The following is a 21020-nucleotide window of genomic DNA, read 5'->3' on the forward strand; positions in this document are numbered from 1 at the left end:
ACACACCCAAATTATTGAGTGTCTTATTACCGTCTCCTCCCATGTGACTAGTACTCTGCGGTGTGGGTATATCACCAGCTGAAAATGGTTTATTAGCCATTTTCAGATTGTAGGACATTTAGCTGTTCCTCTGCTTGGTTCTTACAAATAAAAGTTCTATAAATTATTCTAGTTCCTTGCCTTTCCAAATAATTTTAGATTTTTTACTTTTAAAAATCTCGGTGGGATTTTGCGTTCAATTTACATATTGCTTTGGGAAAATTTTTTATTGTGTTAAGTCTTATGCAAATTTCCTTGTACTTTTATTTTGACTGTTTTTTTTTAAAGATTTATTTATTTATTATAAGTACACTGTAGCTGTCTTCAGATACACCAGAAGAGGGCATCAGATCTCTTTACAGATGGTTGTGAGCCACCATGTGGTTGCTGGGAATTGAACTCATGACCTCTGGAAGAGCAGTCGGGTGCTCTTAACCACTGAGCCATCTCTCCAGCCCTATTTTGACTGTTATTGTATAAAAATAATTTAGTTGTCTGCAGACACTGGTGGCACGCATATTTAATCTCAACACTCAGGAGACAGAGGTAGGCAGATCTCTGGAGGTTGGAGGCCATCCTTGTCTACGGAGAAAGTTTCAGGACAGTCAGTGCTACACAGTGACCAGGGCATGTAACCCAAATAAATCCCTTCTTCCCCAGGTTTCTTTGGTTGATCATAGCAACAGAGAGTGAACTAGGACAATGGTGAATTACACTGAATGAATGGTCTTTCAAATATGGCAGCTTCCCTAAGGTACTTGCCACTTGGTTACTATATATAAAACTCTTTCTAGATATACATACCTGGGTCCTTTTTCCTAATATCTTGTTAATGATTTTTTTGTACATTTATTCCTAACTATATGGATCTGCAGTTGCTTTTATATACTATTATTTTTTAGCTTGGGTATCAGAATAATAACAGTTTCACAGAGTTAATTGGAAACTTTTCATTTTCTAGACAAGATTCTATAGGAGAGACTAATCTTGATCACCTGTCTGCACCTACCAAGTGCTGGGATTACAGGCATGACTTATTATGAATAACTCTGTGTGTTTTAATATTTGTTTTTTAAGTTGTTTTAGTAGTAGTAGTAGTAGTAGTAGTAGTAGTAGTAGTAGTAGTAGTAGTAGTAGTTTTTTGAGACAGGGTTGCTCTGTAGTCTTTGCTGTTCTAGAACTCGATCTGTAGACCAGGCTGGCCTTGAACTCACAGGGATCTGCCTGCCTCTGCCTCCTGAGTGCTAAGATTAAAGGCATGCGCCACTATGCCCAGCACCTGACTGAGTGTTAAGAATTGTAATTTGAATTGATCCTTGTGTGAATCATATATAGAAGGCATTTTATAAATAGAGAAGTTAAGACTCTGAGAAATTAACTTGAAATCCACAGAGAAATTATGATGTATACATCTTCCTGTCCCAGGTTTGGTATGGCCCCTACATCCCATAGCTCCTGTGTCTTCCTAGGCAGACTTCTCTTGACATTTGGAATCTCCTTGGAAACAGAGAAGAGAATGAATTCACCTGTCTAGGAGGCTGCCAAACTCTTCCTTGCCCAACATTCCATTCAAGTTAGAGAAAAACGAGGTGCATAGAGAAAGACTGGGTGTCAAATCCAATACTTTTTACAGAAGATGGCACTTAATACAGAGCCCCACAACTAGTCAAACCACAGAGAATAAGGAACTGTGGATACCTCGACCCTTAATAAGACATCTGTATCACACCTCCTTCCCAGAAAGCCTCTGGGATCATTTCAGAAGAGGGAGTAGAAAGCTTCTAAGACCCACAGGTTGGAAACACTGTGTGAAACTATTTTCCAGACACACAAGCCCCATGCACACATAACCAATGAAGAGAGTGGTTAGAGTCATCCCCATCCTCACATCCCTCCAGCACCCATTGTGGACTTTACGCTCCGTAAGCAATTCCTAAATTGGGCCGAGCTGCAAGACCTCAGTAACTCTTCTGGTCGAGCTGCTTCGACTCAGTTAATGTTGGGATATTCCTTTTGGAAACCGTTTCTCTTCAAGGTACGGGACTTGAAAGCAAAGGGAAGGAGTCCTTGATCTTGGCTGAGAGAAAAGAGTGACAACTACTAAGACTATAGTAGGTGCTCCCTGGAGACTATGAATGCGGTCTGACGATCAGTGTGGGCAGCTCAAGGTCTCTTGGAGAAGGACACTCTATAGGAGTGAAAGTGGGCCCTGGAAGCTTCGTGAGCTTTCTGTGTGAGAGAGCATTTACTGCGTACTTATTGCTCAAGAGACAAGTCGCCCCACTGGGTGTCTTTGGCATGGGTGTCATCTTATAGCACACTGGGACCCACATAATGATTTGAAGGCAATGTCCACATTGTTTGGCCTACATGCAGCTCAGTGTGAATCATCTTTGGTCCATTTTGGCTCTCATACGATATGTTGACCTCATGCCCACTCTGGCTGTGCACTTTGAGAAATCCATAAAACAGGGGAGGAGCTGAGAGGATTCCCAGCTTTGAACTGGACGCATAGTGAAGTGTTCCGAAGGCGAGTCCAGGGGGCAAGAGGGTGCTGGTTGGACCAGACATGTTGGGCATGAGAAAGAACTGGGCTCCTAATGAAATACATGGATAAGAAAAGAGTAAACAAACTCTCGTTGGATAAAAGGCAGAGTAAGGAAGAGTGGCTCACGGCAGCTGATGGTCAGTGACAGCCAAGGGCCAGATGGATCTGATTCTGAGAAAGGCAGGAGCGAAGGGCCCAGAGATGGAAGGAGGGCTGTGAAACACTCATTCAAATATCAAAATAAAACCTAGCAGATGAAGTGATAGTGTTTGTTTAGAAAGCAAAGTTAGGGGAGGAGAGTAGGCATAATGGTTAAAAAAAAAGAGAAGAAACGAAAAGAAAAGAAAAGAAAAGAAAAGAAAAGAAAAAAGCTGGTTGTTCTTGCTGAGGACAAGAGTTCAGTTCCTAGCATCCATGACAGGCCACTCTCAAATACCTGTAACTCCAGATTAGGGGGACCTGATGCCCTTCTTTGGGGGCAACTGTACCCATGTGCACATCTACACATGCACAGACACATGTCTGTGCACACAACACACACACACACACACACACACACACACACACACACACACACACACACACTGTAGTAGTTTAAATGAGAAATGTTCCCAATAGTGCCGGGTATTTGAACACTCGGTCCCTGTTTGATGGCACTGTTTTGTGAGGGGCTAAGGAATCTGTAGGACAGGGAGCGCTGCTGGAGAAAGCAGTCACTGGGGGCTGGCGTTGCGAGTTTGCCCCACTTCCAGTTCACTATGGTTCTGTGTGGACATGTGAGCTCTAAGCTCCCTGTCCTCGCTACCATGCATACCGGCTGCCATGCCATCTCTACCATGGAGGACTGTGGCCTTCTGAGATTAAAAGCCAAAACAAACTCTTTTCTTTTTTTCTTTTTTCTTTTCTTTCTTTTTTTTTTTTTTTTTTCGGAGCTGGGGACCGAACCCAGGGCCTTGCGGTTGCTAGGCAAGCGCTCTACCTCTAAGCCAAATCCCCAACCCCCAAAACAAACTCTTTTATAACTTAGTTTTAGTCATGACAAAGTTTTTGTCACAGTAATTAGGGAAGCACTGGCTATTCTTCCAGAACACCTGGGTTCAATTCCCAGCACCCACATGGCAGCTCACAACTATAACTTCAGTTGCTTGGGATCCAGCACCCTCACACAGATCCACATACAGGCAAAACACCAATGCACATGAAATGAAAAATAAATCGTTCTTCTTTTTTTTTTTTTTTTTTTTTTTTGGTTCTTTTTTTCGGAGCTGGGGACCGAACCCAGGGCCTTGCGCTTCCTAGGTAAGCGCTCTACCACTGAGCTAAATCCCCAGCCCCAAATAAATCGTTCTTTAAAAAGTAAAATCAACCTTAAGTAAATGGATACCAGAGTGATGTACCCATTAGAATGACTAAATGTGCAAACCCAATAGAATCAAAAGTTAGCAGGAATGTGGAACAGCCATTGTTCTTATTGACTGCCGGTGGTAGGGATGCAAAACGGTACAGCCAGCACGGAAGAAAAAGACAGTTGCTTCCAGCACTAAATATATTCTCCCCATATGATCCAATGAGCTGATTCCTACATATTTACCTGAAGGCACACTGTACCAACACCCACAGGATTATAGCTTTGTCTATAATCACCAAAAAAGCTGGGAGTAATGACAATGTTTCTCAGTGGGTAGATGGACAAGCAAACTGAGAATCAGCTAGATGATGGAATATTATTCATTAATGAAGAAAAATAAACTATTTGACCGTGGTAAGTGTCTTCATTTGGTTTACTACCGTAATGATGAAACACCTGGACCAAAGCAACCCAGGAGGAAAGGGTCAGTTGGGCTTAGACTTCCATATTACTGTTCGACACCAAAGGAAGTCAGGACAACAACTCAAACAAGGCAGGAACACGAAAGCAGGAGCTGATGCAGAGGCCATAGAGGATGCTGCTTACTGGCCTGCTCCTCATGGCTTGCTCAGCTTGCTTTCCTATAGAATCCAAGACCACCAGCCCAGGGATGGCACCACCTACAATGGGCTGGGACCTCCTACATCCTACAGGCTTGCCTACCGTCTGATCTTACGGAGACATCCTCTTGATAGAGGTTCCCTCCTTCCAGATGACTTTCGCTTGTGTCAAGTTGACATAAAACTAGCCGGCACAGTAAGACATGAAGACCTTAAATGCATAGTGCTTAATGGAAGGACCCGAAGAGACTAGATGGTGTGTATCACTCTGACTACCTCGCAGTAAGCAATTTCAAACAAAATGGGTTGGGGATTTAGCTCAGTGGTAGAGCACTTGCCTAGCAAGCGCAAGGCCCTGGGTTCAGTCCCCAGCTCCGAAATAAAGAAAAGAAAAAAAAAAAAAAAAAAGGAAAAAAAAAAACAAAAAAAACCCCAGCGTGGTTGGCAGAGGTCAGGGTGAGAAGGGATGAATAGGTGTGGCACTATATGTGGGGCGTGTGGGAGTGACCTAGCGGAGGGAAAAGTGGGATGGAGAGCTAAGCACCATGCCTCCTGCTCCTGCGCCTGCTCCTGGGCCTGCGGGAGGAATCCTAATCCAGCTGCACTCCAGCTGCACACAGCCTTATCTAAAGCGGCTCCTGGCAGAACCCGCAAACCGATGAGACAGAACAATGGACCAGAGCCCAGGGCTGTAGCAGTTTCCACTTCCTGTCTTCACAGAAATCCCCCTCCTCCCACCTCCGGGCGATCCATTCTCTCCCCTACAGAATTCCCTATAGAGCAAATTAGATCCAACAGGACATCGGATGTAATCTCCCCTACCTTTGCCCCTTGGTTATGTAACCTCAACTCTTATTGGCTGAAGAGTTGTATGTAAGTTTTTGTACGGCTAGATTTGTACTCCTATGCTAGTCTCCCGAGTCTGTGGGAGTCTCCCGAGTCTCTGTTTCTCCCTATTTCCCAGTCCCGGTTCTGACAGCTATAGACTTTAGGCAGTGAAATAACACTCTGTGTGGTGCTTCATGATAAATGTGTGTCTCATACTTATCAACACATGGAATTCTAGAGCACAGGATTAATCTTAATGCAGACCAAGCACAATAGCTAATCAACTGGCACAAACATTCTGCACAAGGGAAGGTCATCGCTGGGGAACCTGTGTGGGAGAGAAGGAAAAGGAGCTGAGCTAAATTATAGGCGAAATATTTCCATTTACTCCAAATTTTTTTCTAAAATGGTATTAAAAAGTAGTGAATTCATTTTTTTTTTACAAAAAGCTTTGACATTGAAGGGATAAAAGAAGCAACTGTGGCAGGAATAATTTTTTAATACACAGAGAGCCACCAAGGTCATGAAAACTTAATTGTAAAATCTACAACCAGTCTTGCTGCCCAACTCCTCCTTCACTCTGGGATTCTCCCACCGCAGAGTTCCCACCTCAGGGTGCCAGCATGGCTCAGTTGGTGAAGTGTTTGCCTCTGGCTGGAGGACCTGACTTTGATTCTTAGCACTCACTCACAAAGGCAGGCTTGGGGATGAAGAGGTGTCTCAGAAGTGAAGAGCATTGGCAACTTCCGCAAAGGTTCCAGCACCCAAATGGCATCTAACAACCAGATCCAGGGGGTCTGAAGCCCTCTTCTGGCCCGAGGGCACCAGGCACGTACTTGGTGTGCATACATGCATACATATATGCAAGCAGAGCTCTCATTAAAATCCATGGCAGAGTCACACATGGTGACACATACCTAAGCTCTCAGTGGGTAGAGACAGTTGGACTTTGTGAGTTCGAAGACAGCCTGTGAAAGACCCTCGCTCTAGTCTCGGAATGGCGTGCCCCAGGAAACACGAGAGACCGGTCTTGATGTAAAAGCAAGAGGCCGTTTAATAATAACGAAGCTTCGGGCCGACATGTATCTCACGCAGGAGACAGGGGAGTCGATCCCGAAACTTAAAAGTTGGGGGTTTATATAGGGAAAGCTAGGGCGTTTTGGCGGGGTTACACACGATTGGCTCATTCAAACATAGCAGTGAGAACAAAGAGAAAGAGTACGTGCTAGAAGTCAGGGGCTTATCAGGGTCTGGAGGACACCTAGTTAAAGCATGGCCCTGAGTGAGCTGGGGGAGGTGTCTTCCTGCCAGGTGTTCTATGAATCAGTCCTGGTAACTCGGGCTGGTTCCTGCATTCCTTTTCTTATTCTTTATGGCCTGCTAGTCCTGCCTGGACAGTGTTTAGCCCTGAGTCTGTGGATTTTGAAGCTTACTTTTTTAATTTTTTCCTTTCACCTGGTCTACAAAGCGAGTTGCAGAACAGATAGGACTGTATGCAGAGAATTCCTGGGTCAAAAAACAAAACAAAAAACAACAAAAGCATAATGTCAAGGATCTGTAACCCCTGTACTTTGGGGAGCAGAGGGGTTCACTGGCCAGGCTAGTTTGGACAGTTAATGACCACCAGGTTCAGGAGAGAAGTTGTCTCAAAAATAAAGCAAAGGGGGCTAGAATGTTGGCTTGGAGATTTAATGAGCACTGTACCCCCAGAGCGGCACCTGCGTTCACTTCCCAACATCTACATGTGGCTCACAAGCACCTATTGCTCCAGCGCCAAGGGATCTGATGCCCTCGTCTGGACTTTCTCAGACATCTACACACACTTGGGTGTGAGTGTGCATGCACACAATCAAAAAGTAAATATTTTTGTAAAAGTAAGGCAGAAAGACAATGAGGAAATCCATTTTGGCCTCCACAAGAGTACATTAACCCATACACCAAAAAAAAAAAAAAATGAAAGAATTGAAAATAAACAACACAGTAGAGTTTGTTCAATGGGCTCCCTTGGAAATAAAACAGGACTAGACTCTTAAAGCTCCCCTAGTTCATTAGTTTTTCTCATGGAAGGGAACCCGGCCTTGCCTGGTCAATTTGGAAAAGCAAATGATGCTCTCAAGGAGGCTTTTGTTTGGCCAGGCATTTTCTCAAGCAACTGTAATCTTGCTAAGTACCAGGCTGATTGTTAATTCTCCACGATTATGTACAGGGCCCTTTAAATTTGTTTTCCTGTTTCTTCCTTCTTGATAATTAGATGAGGCAATCAGAGCATCTTTCATATTCTAAGGAGACTTCACTTTTCTGTTAGGGGATGGTTCCTCTCCAGAATTTCTGCAAGAGACAACAGGCAACAGGAGTGAATTCTAATCCCAAGCTTGAACACCTCTTAATGAGGTGACTGTTTTAAACCCCTCCAGCTGCGTGGTTCCTCCAACACAGACCCCCTACCCCTACCCCCGACACTGGGTTAAGCCCCATGAATTCTCAATCCTTTCATTTCTGGGGCTAAGGTCCACCTCCCTAACCTTTCAGTCACCAATATTTGCTTCGAGGTTGACACCTTCTATTTAAATAGCAAGCACCAAACCTTGGCGGGTTCAGTGCCGAACAGATTGATTTCAATTATCACCTTTAATCCACACCTTTCCTCTCTTGTAATGTGCAGTTTTCTTCTCTTAATTAGAAAGAGCCAGGGATTATCTGCACAAGACTGGAAGATTTATTGTGATTGGTGGTATTGTCTCTCCAGTCCACGACTCCTATGGAAAACAGGTGGGTCCCTTCCTTTGCCCTCTCTTCTTCCTCACCTGATAGCTCCCCTGGATAAAACTGCCCTACTGTCCTCTCTGAGGAAATTCCTGGAAATGCTAAATGCCTAACTAACAGCATTTGGTTTCCCTCCCAGGACCACTGTCAGACGTGGGTATCTGGCTACAACCAGAGGGCCAGCTGCCCACCATAGCCAGCCAGCTGCTCACAAAGAGGAGTGAGCCTGCTCAGTGCAACTGTGCTGGGTTCCAGACTGGCAGCAGTTTAGAAGTTGAGCTGCATTGGAAAAATATTTTCCAAGATTTTTATTTTGGAAAAAAAGCATCCCAATGCCTCTTATGTGGGAACTCTCCCAGCCATTCCTGTTTCTCCCACAGTTACTGTAATCACCAGACTAGGTTTAACCTAGGTCAAACCTATGCAGAATGGCCAAGTGGGCATTGGCTGGTTCGGACCCAGATGCAGTGGGATACACCACATACCTTTCACACACACACACACACACACACACACACACACACACGCACACACACACACAGCATCACCCAGTGTCTGTGTATCAGGGGTACATTCCTCATTTGCTCTCACCATCAAACATGGCCACACTTTGTAATGGGGTGGTTTGGGCTGGTGTTCCTCGGCACTGTGGAAGGCTGAGGACACCTCCTACTCATGGTTTTGTTGCTTCCTAGGGTCTTGTGTCAAGTCGGCACCGTCTCATCATGTGTCAGCTGGCTGTCCAAAATTCTGACTGGATCAGGTAGGGCTGGAATGATGATGTAAGAGCCAGGTGGCCCTGGGCTCACCGGCAAGGAAAAGGAATTTGGGACCTATAAGGGTGAGAGAATAGGAGAGGTATTAGCCCTGTACTGACTCTAATTAGGTAGATCTCCACTGGAAGCCCAACTGTTAACTTTATTTTTGAACCAAACAATCAGGCTCACAAAATTTAAGAGTTAGCCTAAGGAGTTTCTGTCTGTGACTCCTGGGATGTGGCTCTTAGAGTTTCCCAAAACATCACTGGGGGAGGAGCCTGGTCCCCAAACCCCAAATGCCTCTCATTCACCAAATTCCCACTAAATTCCATTGACTCACCCATCACTCCTTGTCAGAGAAAGTGGGTGGCCTTGAGTACCACCCATTTCTGAATTCAGGGTCCCTCCGGGGTCCACACTGACCCCTAGACAAGGTGTGGGGCCTATGAGCAGGGCTCTCTAGGGCATCCCTACCACTGGAACCTGAAGCTCTTTTCTTGATTCTCCACCCTGCCCCCCATTAGACTCACAGAACCACTAAGATGGCAGCATTCACCATGCTCTGAGCCAGCAGTGTAATTACAGCAAGCTTCCACTAATTATGCTAATTATGTCCCCCAAGTTCCTACCGTTATAATTTGCATGAGAAGATGGTGTTTAAAAAAATAATGGCACATCATTTGCTCTTTAATTTCCTATGCTGGAAAAATAAGCAGCACCTAGAAGTTTCCATGAGGAGAGGGGTACAGACCTCAGGGTGCGTGAGGGATGCAGTTAACCCAGGAGGGATGGTCAGGCAGAACTGCAGGCAGTGAACGGAAGCCGCAGTAATAATTAAGGTCTGTGTGGACCTGCACATGATTTGTAGAGAAGCCTGACCCTTGAGGGACTTTCTTTCCGGTTGAGGACTGGAAAGTTGGCTCAGAGCACTCGCTGTTCTTCCAGAGGTCATGAGTTCAGTTCTCAGCACTCACCTTGGGCAGCTTACTTACTGCCTGTAATTCCAGCACTCAGGGATCTCACATAGATAAATAAAAATAAATCTTAAAAAAAAAACCAAAAAGACAGATTAAACGCTGGAGGACAGCCTATCTGTAATCAAGTCAGGAATAGAAACCATACCTCTTAATGCTGTAAATGAATGTTTAATTCCCTGTGGGAAATAAATCCAGGGGGAGGGGGAAACTGGCTAGAAGGCTGTTCCTGCTTTGACATTCTTAGAAAATTCTGGAATCATTCCTTGGTTGATCCCGTGAATGCTTACTGAGCACTACCACCTGTCTCACTGAGGTGACAAAGGGGTCTGAGGGTGAGCCCTTGGGAGGGAAGTTTTTAGCTAGCCCTTACCCAGGGCAGGTGGGAGGGGCTTGCTCACCTCCTATACTTGTGTACACAGGGACAGGGCAGGAGGAGCCAGGCAAGACAGACCCCTTTATTTTTACTTAGTAAGATCTCAACTCAGGAAACCTGAGGTGCCTGCTCATGGCAGGGGGTGGACAGGGATGCTCAACCGCTAAGAGAATGTTCTGAAATATCTCCGTTTAGCAGCTCATTAAGTTGGCAATTGAGGCCATGTGAGGAGGCATCAGTCTGAGGCAGGATCCCTGCTCACTTCCCAGCCTCCTGTTCTTGAGAAGTTAGCTGTCCTGAGGGCCTGCACCATCCAGTTTAGCTTGTCATGCCTTACTTCCAGCCTCAAGGCAATATACCACTGATGAGGTTCTTCTCCAGGGCTTGCAGCCTGGCGAGGCAAGCTTCAGTCCTTACCAGCCCCTGGCTCCCTTAATCCTTCTCACAATCCTGTAAGAGTCTGAAGATTTCCTTCTTCTATAGGAGACATCTTACTAAGCACTATGAATATAAAATTCACCTAGCCCTCACACTAGAAAGACTGCTGAGCTCAGGTTAAGCTCAAGTTAAACTCAGGGAGACTCGTACTACTCTCTTCCTTACCTGCCTATGCAAGATTCCTCTCATTTTACAGAGAGGGAAACTGAGGCTCAGGAACATATTCCACAGCCTGGTTTAACCTGCTTTGAGATCTAAGGACACAGCATGACCAGGCTTGCTAAGTTCCCTGAGCCTTGGGAGGAAGCAAGGTGGAAAGAGTGCATGAATGGAAACTGAGGACATCTTCTCTTGTCATGGCAGGGTGGACCCATGGGAGTGCTACCAGGACACCTGGCAGACAACCTGCAGTGTGTTAGAGCACCATCGAGACCTCATGAAGGTAAGGTGGGCCATGGCTGAGGGTGCATGGATGAGCAGGGTGCAGGAGAAGGGCTGATGCCTGTTGATTTGTTGGATGGCATCTGCCATCTGCTTCCCTCCCAGTTGTGAGGTAGACCAGCCTGTGTATGAAGCTAGAGAAGACAGTGAATTAGAGCCCTAGAGCATGTCGACCTTGCTGCCTACCTTCTACTCTGGCACAGCCTCCTGGTATGACAGGATGCTGTTGGGGCTGGATTTGGCATGGGCAGCTATCATCAGCTGGAGAAGCAAACTCTAGGTGGAATGAAGAAGACTAGGGTTGTAAGGGTTGGCGGTGAGGAGAAGACAGGGCAGGGGAATGTACCTCAGTTACTAGAATGCTAGCTTAGCATTGTGATACCCTAGATTTGATCCTTAGTACCAGATAAATTCTGGAAGTGGGGATTTGTACCCCTATATAGGAAGGTAGAGACTGGAGAATCATAAATTCAATGTCATTAGCCTAGGCTAAGAAACATTGTCCTCTTACCCTTTACACGTTGCAAGGTTCCCTCCCCATCTATTAGGACCCACGAATTCCCAGTCCAAGATAAGACGCCGTGTCCAAATGCTCCTTCATTCCCATGCATCCCTCCATCTAAGAACCTCATGGATGACAGTGTCAGGTCTGCTTTATTATCAGGTAACAAAAAGCAGAGAGAGGAGGCTATGTACCCGAGGACACGCAGTGGACCTAGGACAGAGGAGAGCTCCTGAGTTCCTTCCCCACTACAGTCTAGAACTTTCAGTGACCTAGGGCTGGCTGTGTACCAGCAGCCCCAGCCACAATATGGGTACAGTGCCCTCCATAGATCAATATCAGCCCGTGACCTGACCGACAGGCTGACAGACACAGCAGACTGCCCTTTGTGGTCATCTCCACACACTGTGTGGAGCATCTCCAGCCGTACGTTACCCAAAGGGGTCATTCTGATCCAAGGAGAGCTGTATCCCACTCCTCTCCTTGCCATTGGAGGGGCTGTCACCACCTTCTCTTCAATTAGCACCTCCTGGCTGCCCCGCCCTGCACCAACCCCACAACTGGGCTTCATTCTGCTCTGAGATTAGGGTCCCAGAACATCCGAGTAGACCAGCAGCAGGAGGAACATGGAGGACCAGCGGCTGCTACTCAACCTATTATAGTCCTCTGTGGGAGTAGACAGAACCTCTATCTTCAGAATCCTTCATACCTGTCCTGATTCAGTTTTTGATCGTCTTGGAAGGACTGTGAGACTTACTTACTCTCTGGGAAGTGTCCACAATGGAGTGATAAGACCGCTCAGAGCTGAACAGATAACTCAGCAGTTAGAGGGCTTACTGCTCTCACAGAGGACTCATGTTCAGGGGATCTGATGTCCTCCGTCATCTGTGGACACTGCTCTCCTATGCACCTGCCCACACACAGACACACACACATACACACACACACACATACACACATACATATATACACATATCCATACATGTATACACACATACATATATACACATATCCATACATGTATACACACATACATATATATACATACATAGGCACACATATATACATACACACACATACATACACAGATACACACACAGATACACACATACATATACACATACATACATAGATACACACACATACATACGCACACATACATACACATACATACACATACACACATATATACACACACATACATATACACATACATACATACATAGATACACACACATACATACACACATACATACACATACACACATATATACACACATTTACACATACACATACATACGTGACACATATATACACACAATATACATACACATACATACATGCACACATACATACATACATACACATACATTCACACACGCACATACATAGAAAGAATGATACAACTTTTTTTAAAGATACCTCATTTCCAGTATAAGAATGTGTCAGGATAGGTGAAAATGTGCAGTGGTAACAAACAAAATTATCAGTGGCTTACATCAGTTTATTTCTTACACTTGCCACTTGAGTTGGGGAGAGGAGTGTCATCTGGGAACCCATGTTCCTTTTAGTCACATGGAGGCCTTAAAGTGAGTTTCAGAAATGGAGAGTTGAAAACCCTTCTGGTATCCCTGAGCGCCGCCCTAGCCAAAATGGCCACAGGGCCTAGCTATTGTTGGGTTGTCCAAATGCCCAGGCTTTCTGGGCACTTCCTCTGTTACTCATGCCCAGAGCTTGGGCTGCAGCCAGAGAAGCACATTCTCAAGCTGCAGCTGCAGCACCCTGCAAAGGCCGATGATGTAGCTTACAGAGGGTCCACAGCCTTGCAGCCAGAGCTCAGTGCCGCTTCCTCATAACTCCCTGTTTCCAAGCCCTGCGATAAGGCTGGTGGTCCTGCCACAGGACGGTAGACTTGCCTGGAGGCTGGGTATGTAAAAACTGCTGAGGACAGGAGAGCCATGGAGGGCAGAGCAAGGCACAGCAATGGTGGCATGTGTGGCCAATCATTTTCTTCCTGGCAGAGCAAGCCAAATGGTACTAAGGATGCAGAAAGAGAAGAAATGTCCTTGGCCACAGAGCACTGCTAAGTACCGATGTGGCACTGACTTTCCTGGTGATAAAATAATAATAAAAGGCTGTAGATTACCTCTGTTCCATCAGCCAGAGCTGGGCAGAGGAGCCCACACAGCAGGCTGGGAGGCTGTCTGGTAGAGGCTGCTGGATGTTGCTGTGGCCTCGTGTTAGGAGCAGGAGGAAGTGATGGGTTAGCTCACAAAACAAATGCCTGCTCTTTTAGGGCTCAGGACTCCAGGCATTCTGCCTACAGGATCCCCTTTAGAAGCTGTGTCCAGAGGGTCTTCCTGGCCATCCCTGGGGCTTGAGGGTCCTCTCAAGGCAGGACTCCAATCCTGCAAATGCAATGGGTACCATCACCTGGGAGATGCTGATTTTTGGGGAAGGGACCTTAAATCCTTAGTTTCAGGATTCTCTGTCGCCCTCTGGCGCTGGGTAAAGGAACGTTACTTCCGGCTCTACTGTGGAGAAGGCTTCTTTCTCAGTCCTATATTTTCTCCATCACAGGAGGGAGCAGTAGACCTGATAACACAGGTTGAGGGATAATTTATCTTAAGTCACCATGTGTCTCTGATGTGTGATGAGCAGGCCCAAGGGGCCTTGAAACTCACTCCGCACTTCCTGTGACACAAATACATCCTGCTGTCTATGGCACTGCTCTCTAGCTGGCTGGTACTGACGTGTCTAGCTGGCAGAGGCTGAGGTGGTGATGAGGTCTGTGGTTGGCCTGACCTTTCCCAGGCCTGCAGAGCACCATCACAGATATGATCTCACTTGAGTCATGGCACACAGCAGATTACTTCAAGTCCTACCAGGTGTCATAGACTTTACACATTCTTGCTCAAGTAATTCTGCCACAGACGAAATGGCTTAAGGCGGGCCTGCCCTCCTGAGGGGCAGTCCTCTGGCCAGGAGATCAACCTGCTTAACTGGGCTAACTCCTAAGACATGAGACTATGACTGATTTCCACCTACATGTAGATTCCTTTATTTTGTTTTGTTTTATTATTTTGTTTTGTTTAACTGCAAAGGATAGCTGAAGATTGTAATCCCAGCACTTACAGAGGCAGGTCGATCTTTGAGTTCGAGGCCAGACTGGTCTACAGAGTGAGTTCCAGGACAGCCAGGGCTACACAGAAAAACCCATCTCAAAAAAGAAAGAAAGAAAGAAAGAAAGAAAGAAAGAAAGAAAGAAAGAAAGAAAGAAAGGAAGGAAGGAAGGAAGAAAGAAAGAAAGAAAGAAAGAAGAAAGAAAGAAAGAAGAAAGAAGAAAGAAAGAGAGAAAGAAGAAAGAAAGAAAGAAAGAAGAAGAAAGAAAGAAAGAAGAAAGAAAGAGAGAAAGAAAGAAGAAAGAAAGAGAGAAAGAAAGAAAGAAAGAAGAAAGAGAGAAAGAAAGAAAGAAAGAAGAAAGAAGAAAGAAAGGGAGAAAGAAAGAAGAAAGAAAGAGAGAAAGAAAGAAAGAAAGAGAGAAAGAAAGAAAGAAGAAAGAAGAGAGAAAGAAAGAAGAAAGAGAGAAAGAAAGAAAGAAAGAAAGAAAGAAGAGAGAAAGAAAGAAGAAAGAAAGGGAGAAAGAAAGAAGAGAGAAAGAAAGAAAGAAGAAAGAAAGAAAGAAAGAAAAGTTGCATGTCATCCTCCTCAACTACATAGTTTGAAGCTTGTCTGAGATTCATCAGATCCTGCTTCTTTTTTAAAAGGCGGGGGGGGGGGGAGGTAAATATAATATCAGACTTGAATTAAAATTAAGGTTCAGGAACAATTGACTGTTTAAAGTCACATTGCTAGGAGGAAAGCTTGAACTGGGATCCAGGGCTATGTGACATGGCCTGCTGAGTTACCCTGTTTCCTGCCAGAGCAGACCATGAGGTGCAGCCAAGCCCAGGACCCTCCCTTAGCTTGAGGCTGACTCCCTCTGCCCGAGGAAGATGTCCATGGGGCAAGGCAATCGGCCGGCCCATAGCCCCTGGGCTAAGGACACTGACTCATTGCTTCTCCTCTCCCCAGAGGGTGACCGGCTGCATCCTCTCCAACGTCAACACGCCTTCCATGACACCTGTGATTGGACAGCCACAACACGAGAACACCCAGCCCATTTACCAGAACAGCAATGTGCCCACCAAGCCCACTGCAGGTAAGGGACACTGGGTAAACTCCTTCGTCTTCAGAATCATCTAGAGGGCCCACCCAAGATTTGAGTTGGTCAGGCTGGATAGAGGAAGAGGAGGAGGAAGAGACTTAAGGGTAGGAAAGAGAAGGGAGAATGGAGGGGAGAGGAAGAGAGAAGACAGAAAAGGAGAGAAGAGAGTGTGCCTTCGTAAGTGTTTAAATATAAATATAATTGCCTTAAGTAGGGATTTAATGTATGAAAGGGAGCACTTTTCTTTGCCTCTTCCAGGGAGCTTGAAAGTCTCACCCAGGGTCACAGTGAGGAAGTGGCAGAGCCATGAGTCACATTGCATACATAATGCCCATATTCTTAGCCAACCTCCTCAACAACAAAGAACAAAACCACCACTTCCTTGCCACTAGCATTGTTCGCCTTACGAGCTATGTGTTCAATTATTGTGTTCTTGTTGAATGCACTAATCCTGTGACAGATATGCTTTCTTTCCTCTAACCCCCCCCCAAACAAAAACAAAAACAAAAACAGAAAACGAAGATTCAGAGACAGTTAGTGACTAGCTTAAGTTGTACAACCCAGAAGTAGAATCAGGCCCAAAGTGCATGCCCTAAAGCAGTGGCTCTCAGCCTGTGGGTTGCAACCCTCACAGGAAATCCCTATCAGATATCCTGCATATCAGATTATTTACATTACGATTCAGAACAGTAGCAAAGTTACAGTTATGAAGTGGCAACGAAGTAATTTAGTGGTTGGGGGGTCACCATGACATGAAGAACTATGTTAAAGGGTTACAGCATGAGGAAGGTTGAGAGCCACTGCAAGGTAAATTCCAAGATGAAGCTGGGTGTGGTGGCAGACAGTTATATCCTAGAACTTGGGAAGTGGAAACAGAAGGATCAGGAGTTTATAGACAGCTTGGGCTGCGTGAGTTGTTGCTGTTTCAAACAAAACATGGGGCTAGAGAGATGGCTCAGTGGTTAAGAGTACTGACTGTTCTTCCAGAGGTCCTGAGTTCAATTCCCAGCAACCACATGGTGGCTCACAACCATCTGTAATGAGGTCTGATGCTCTCTTCTGGTGTGTCTGAAGACAGCTACAGTGTACTTACATATAATAAATAAATAAATGTCAAACAAAACATAACCAAAGATAAGTTCTAAGAGACAGACGCCCACTGCTTTTCAAGCCCAGAGACCACATGCTATTACATCACTGGTCTTCTATAAACATGGTGATGGATGAAGAGCCAGGATTCCTCGGTTTGCATGCAGTTACACTGGGTACTAAGAAAGTTTGGGGAGGAAGGCCCAGAGCGAAAGATCACTGAAGAGCCATGTAGGACACTTCTCAGCCACGGAGGATGCCTGATTACTGTGAAAGCCAACTGCGTGGGCAGGCATGCTCTCCCTCCTTTGCCCTGCAGAGATGATTCCAGAGTGTAGACTGCCACAGGCTGAGGTTCTGTGAATTTGGATGCTGCTGTCCAGTGGGGCTGACTGGGGACGAACCCACTGAGGAGCTCATGAGAAATGTATTAGTCACAAGGGCTTTCCATTGCTGGGACAAAAATGCCTGAGAATAATCAACCTTAACTAACAAAGACGTACGTGGCTTGAGTTCCAGAGATTTTAGTCCAGGGTTACCCAGCCACGTTGTTCTGATGCTCTGCAACTGAAGCATCATGGGAGTGGGTAGCAGAGGAGGAGGCTCACTTGGTGGCTGGGAGCAAAGGAGAGGAAGAGAGGCAGCAGGACACACCCCCAGTGATGTAACTTCCTGTAATCAGACTCCGCCTCCTAAGACATCACTTCCTGCAGTGTCATCTGCTGGGGACTAAGCCTTCCACACATGGCCTTTGGGAGTTATTTAAGATTCAAACCAAAACGTTAAGAATTGTAAGAACAGAGCGGCGTGAATGCCCCTTAAAATGCAGTCAAACCAAACATACGCACGTTATACTCATTAAAATGGAAGAAAATAACACGCCAAGATGCTAAGCAGTGGTTATCTCTAGAGGTGGGATAGTGGGCGCTGCTTCTTTTCCTCTTCATAGATCTTCCCTTTCTCTATTTTCCACTTTTCAACAATGCAGTAAACATGACCAGAGAGTAGACGGCCTCTATGGCTCACAGTGCTTGTGTCTTAGACTCTGCATGAGAAGAAAGAATTTCTGGCAGTCACTGTTCTGTCCTTCTCTCTTCCTTCCTTCTTGCCTTGCACTTTCCAGCCCCGCCCTCTCCAGTACACCCCTGTTGTTTACAGCAGCCCCAATGCTGGGCTGCCTTGAGTGCTAAGTGTGAGTGGTTCTTTCCCTTTGTCTCTGTCTGTCTTATTCTCTCCCATAGCCAAGATCTTGGGAAAGGTGGGAGAGAGCCTCGGCCGGATCTGCTGTGTCCGCCCACCCGTGGAGCGCTTCACTTTTGTAGGTAAGGTCAAAGGCTTCCTTTCCCAGCTCCAGCTTTCTTCTTTCTCACCCTCCTTCATACATCAGCAAGTAGCCCCACCCCCAGAGATTAATTTATTGAATTGTTAATGCCCCTAAGGTACAGTACTAGGAACCAGGGTCTTTGGGAGACAATTACTTATGAGGGTGGATTGTTCTCTCTCTCTCTCTCTCTCTCTCTCTCTCTCTCTCTCAGCAAACAAATAAAATGTAATTTAAATTGTTTTTTAAAGAAAGGGCCCTGCAGAGCTAGCTTGCCCCTCCCACCGTCTGAGGACACAAGGAGATGACGTATCCATGCTGGCTCCTTTATCATGGGCTTTCAACATCCACGACTTTCAGGAATAAATTTCTGTTGTTTAGAAGTCCCCCATCTACCCACCCACCCACGGTGTTTGTTGCAACGACTTGAATAGAATTGGACATCCTTTGGTGGAGTGGTCATTTGTAGAGCTGTAGTTGACGGAGACCAGAGGCAAACAGGAATGCCAGGTCTACAGTGTCCAGAGCTGGTGGGAGCATCTGGGTGATCCTCTCCCTCCTCCAGCCTGGGCTCGTTCCTCACCCTGCACTCCATAAAATGTGTCTACGCACTGGGTGTTCCCCACGAGCCCTGGATCCTGCAGATCAGTTCAGGCAGAGTCTGTTCCTCCCGTGGACATACAGGATTTCCCCCTAGGTTCCCTCTGTCTTTTGGGTGCTTCCCAAAGACTCAGTTTAGGTGAGAACCTCCCAGCCCCTAGAGTTCTTTCCCCTCTAACTCTGGCTGCCTCTGCCATTTTGGAGGTTTCCAGTTTGGGGCATACTGACAGGGAACTAAGAGATGGCTGAGGAGGCAGAGATGGGGGCAAGGCAGCTCGTGTAGATTTGTGTGTGCACACTTGTGTACCTTGGGCACCTCCATGCAGACAATACATACCAGGAACAGATGCCAGAGGCATGATCCTTCCAGATTTTGTGACATCCCACTAAGGAAATGACTTAACATGCCAATTTTGCTGGTTCTTTAAACCAGGAAGGAACTGAAGGGGGAGGAGGCCACCTCTCGTGCCCCCCAAATCCCGTGTCCCAGGTTCTGAGGGCACAGTTCTTGAGGGCAGTTCTCCTGGGATACAGAAACAGAAGGCACTCAACATGAATGTGTCTGTCAATGGTTTCCCCAGTGTAATGGTCTAATTACGAAAATCTCGGAAATACGAGGGTCTGCCCAGCGAGGGATGAAGCTGCTTCCTGTCATTGGACACATCTTTTCCCCATCTTACCCAGCCTCTATTATTGAGGAGGCTCTCAGCTCCCTAATGCTCTTCTCTCTCTCTCTCTCTCTCTCTCTCTCTCTCTCTCTCTCTCTCCTATCCATCTGTCCATGTTTCCCTCCCTCCCTCCCTCCCTCCCACCTCCCTCTTTATCCCCACAGATGAGAACGCCAACCTGGGCACAGTGATGCGGTATGAGGAGATCGGTGAGTTGAACCATGAAAGCGGGGATATTTGGAGCCTCTTGCCCCCAGTCACCTGGGAGCAATGTCGGGAAGTGTGGAGACTTGAAACCTGGAGTGGGTTTTACAGCTGGGTCCATGGCCAGAATGTTCCTTCTGCAGAGTACGATCATAGTCTTACCTAGTCTTTTGAATGTCTCCCCATTACACTCACTCCCCAGTAGTAGATCAATCTTCCCCTCTCAGCCTCCCCTCCCTCATCTAAAAGATTGAAAGTCAAGCGTCAGTGCTGGTGAGAGAGACCATTGTTTTTGTCCACTGATACTGCACACAACCAAGGTAGCTTCGGGCTTTTCAATGCTTTAAGGTAGAGAAGGAAGCAAGAGTTGACTGAAAGCTACCACGTGACTTGCCTGCAGCCTCAACTGAAGCTAAGGTGTCCCGATGTCTGTGTGAGACCCTGGTGCCCAACCCAAGTCCAGAGTAGGAAGAAGCTGGTTGCAATCATCCGTTGGGGAGGTGGGAAGGAGCTGACAGCTTCGTAAATGATCGAAGCAGATCAGCAAGATGAAATCTTTCTGAGGTTCCAGAGTGAAAGGTGGGTGGGAGAGCCAAATGCTTGCAGCTGGAGAGGGATGGCAGAGGCCGGCGGGAATGGAACTGGAGCTGGCACAGGCGGTGAGGAGAGTCAGCAGATCTCTAGGAGGAGAGGCAAGTTGGTGTCCAACCCAGCCGGATTTTACTTCTGAAGATTTTACTTTTGCAGATACTCCTCTGAAAGAGAGAGAGAGAGAAAGAGACAGAGAGAAAGAGAGAGAGAGAGAGACAGAGAGAGACAGAGAGAGAGAGACAGAGAGAGACAGAGAGCGAGCTTGAGCCAGTGCTGTGGTCTGGGCTCCTGCTGTGATCCTGAGAGTCTTGGAAATGCTTGATGCTTGATACCCAGCAGATGTGATAATGTTTTGAGGTACACCTCTGGTCTGAGATGTAGTCCTGCCTGGGCTACTCCTGTTGCTTTGCTAGAACCATTTGTAAAATGGTGACAACTGATTACTAAGCAAAGCCATTATTAATTTAAAAAAAAAATGGAGTGCTGGTAGCACGCGATTAAACTGTGTTGAACCAAAGCAACTCCAGAGCCTCATGTCTTAGTTTACCTTTTGGACTTTAGTATCATTTACACATCTGCTTGTCAGCTCTGAAGTCTGCAGGAGAGTGGACGCCTGGCTTTCTGGCTGGTGGGTCACCACAAAGCAAGTTCTGTAAGCCCAGAGGATCCAAAGGGCAGACCATTGGGTGAAGCAGTCAGGTCCGA

At 46.3% G+C, this 21020-nt stretch overlaps 1 protein-coding gene across 3 annotated transcripts in view; it reads left to right on the plus strand.

The window, feature by feature from the left end:
• The window catches only part of Nmnat2 (nicotinamide nucleotide adenylyltransferase 2), a 175816-nt gene that overhangs the window by 128928 nt on the left and 25868 nt on the right, over positions 1-21020 (plus strand). For 2 of the 3 annotated variants that reach the window (XR_010056909.1, NM_001048042.1), the window contains 6 exon segments: positions 8064-8152; positions 8842-8909; positions 11056-11134; positions 15710-15836; positions 18173-18253; positions 19685-19729. Coding sequence is in view for 2 of the 3 variants with exons in the window: in NM_001048042.1 (NP_001041507.1) it covers positions 8064-8152; positions 8842-8909; positions 11056-11134; positions 15710-15836; positions 18173-18253; positions 19685-19729 (489 nt within the window). In the remaining variant the exon portion in view is untranslated. 3 annotated transcript variants of the gene reach the window in all.

Source organism: Rattus norvegicus, chromosome 13, assembly GCF_036323735.1.
Source record: "Rattus norvegicus strain BN/NHsdMcwi chromosome 13, GRCr8, whole genome shotgun sequence".
Lineage (NCBI taxonomy): Eukaryota > Metazoa > Chordata > Mammalia > Rodentia > Muridae > Rattus > Rattus norvegicus.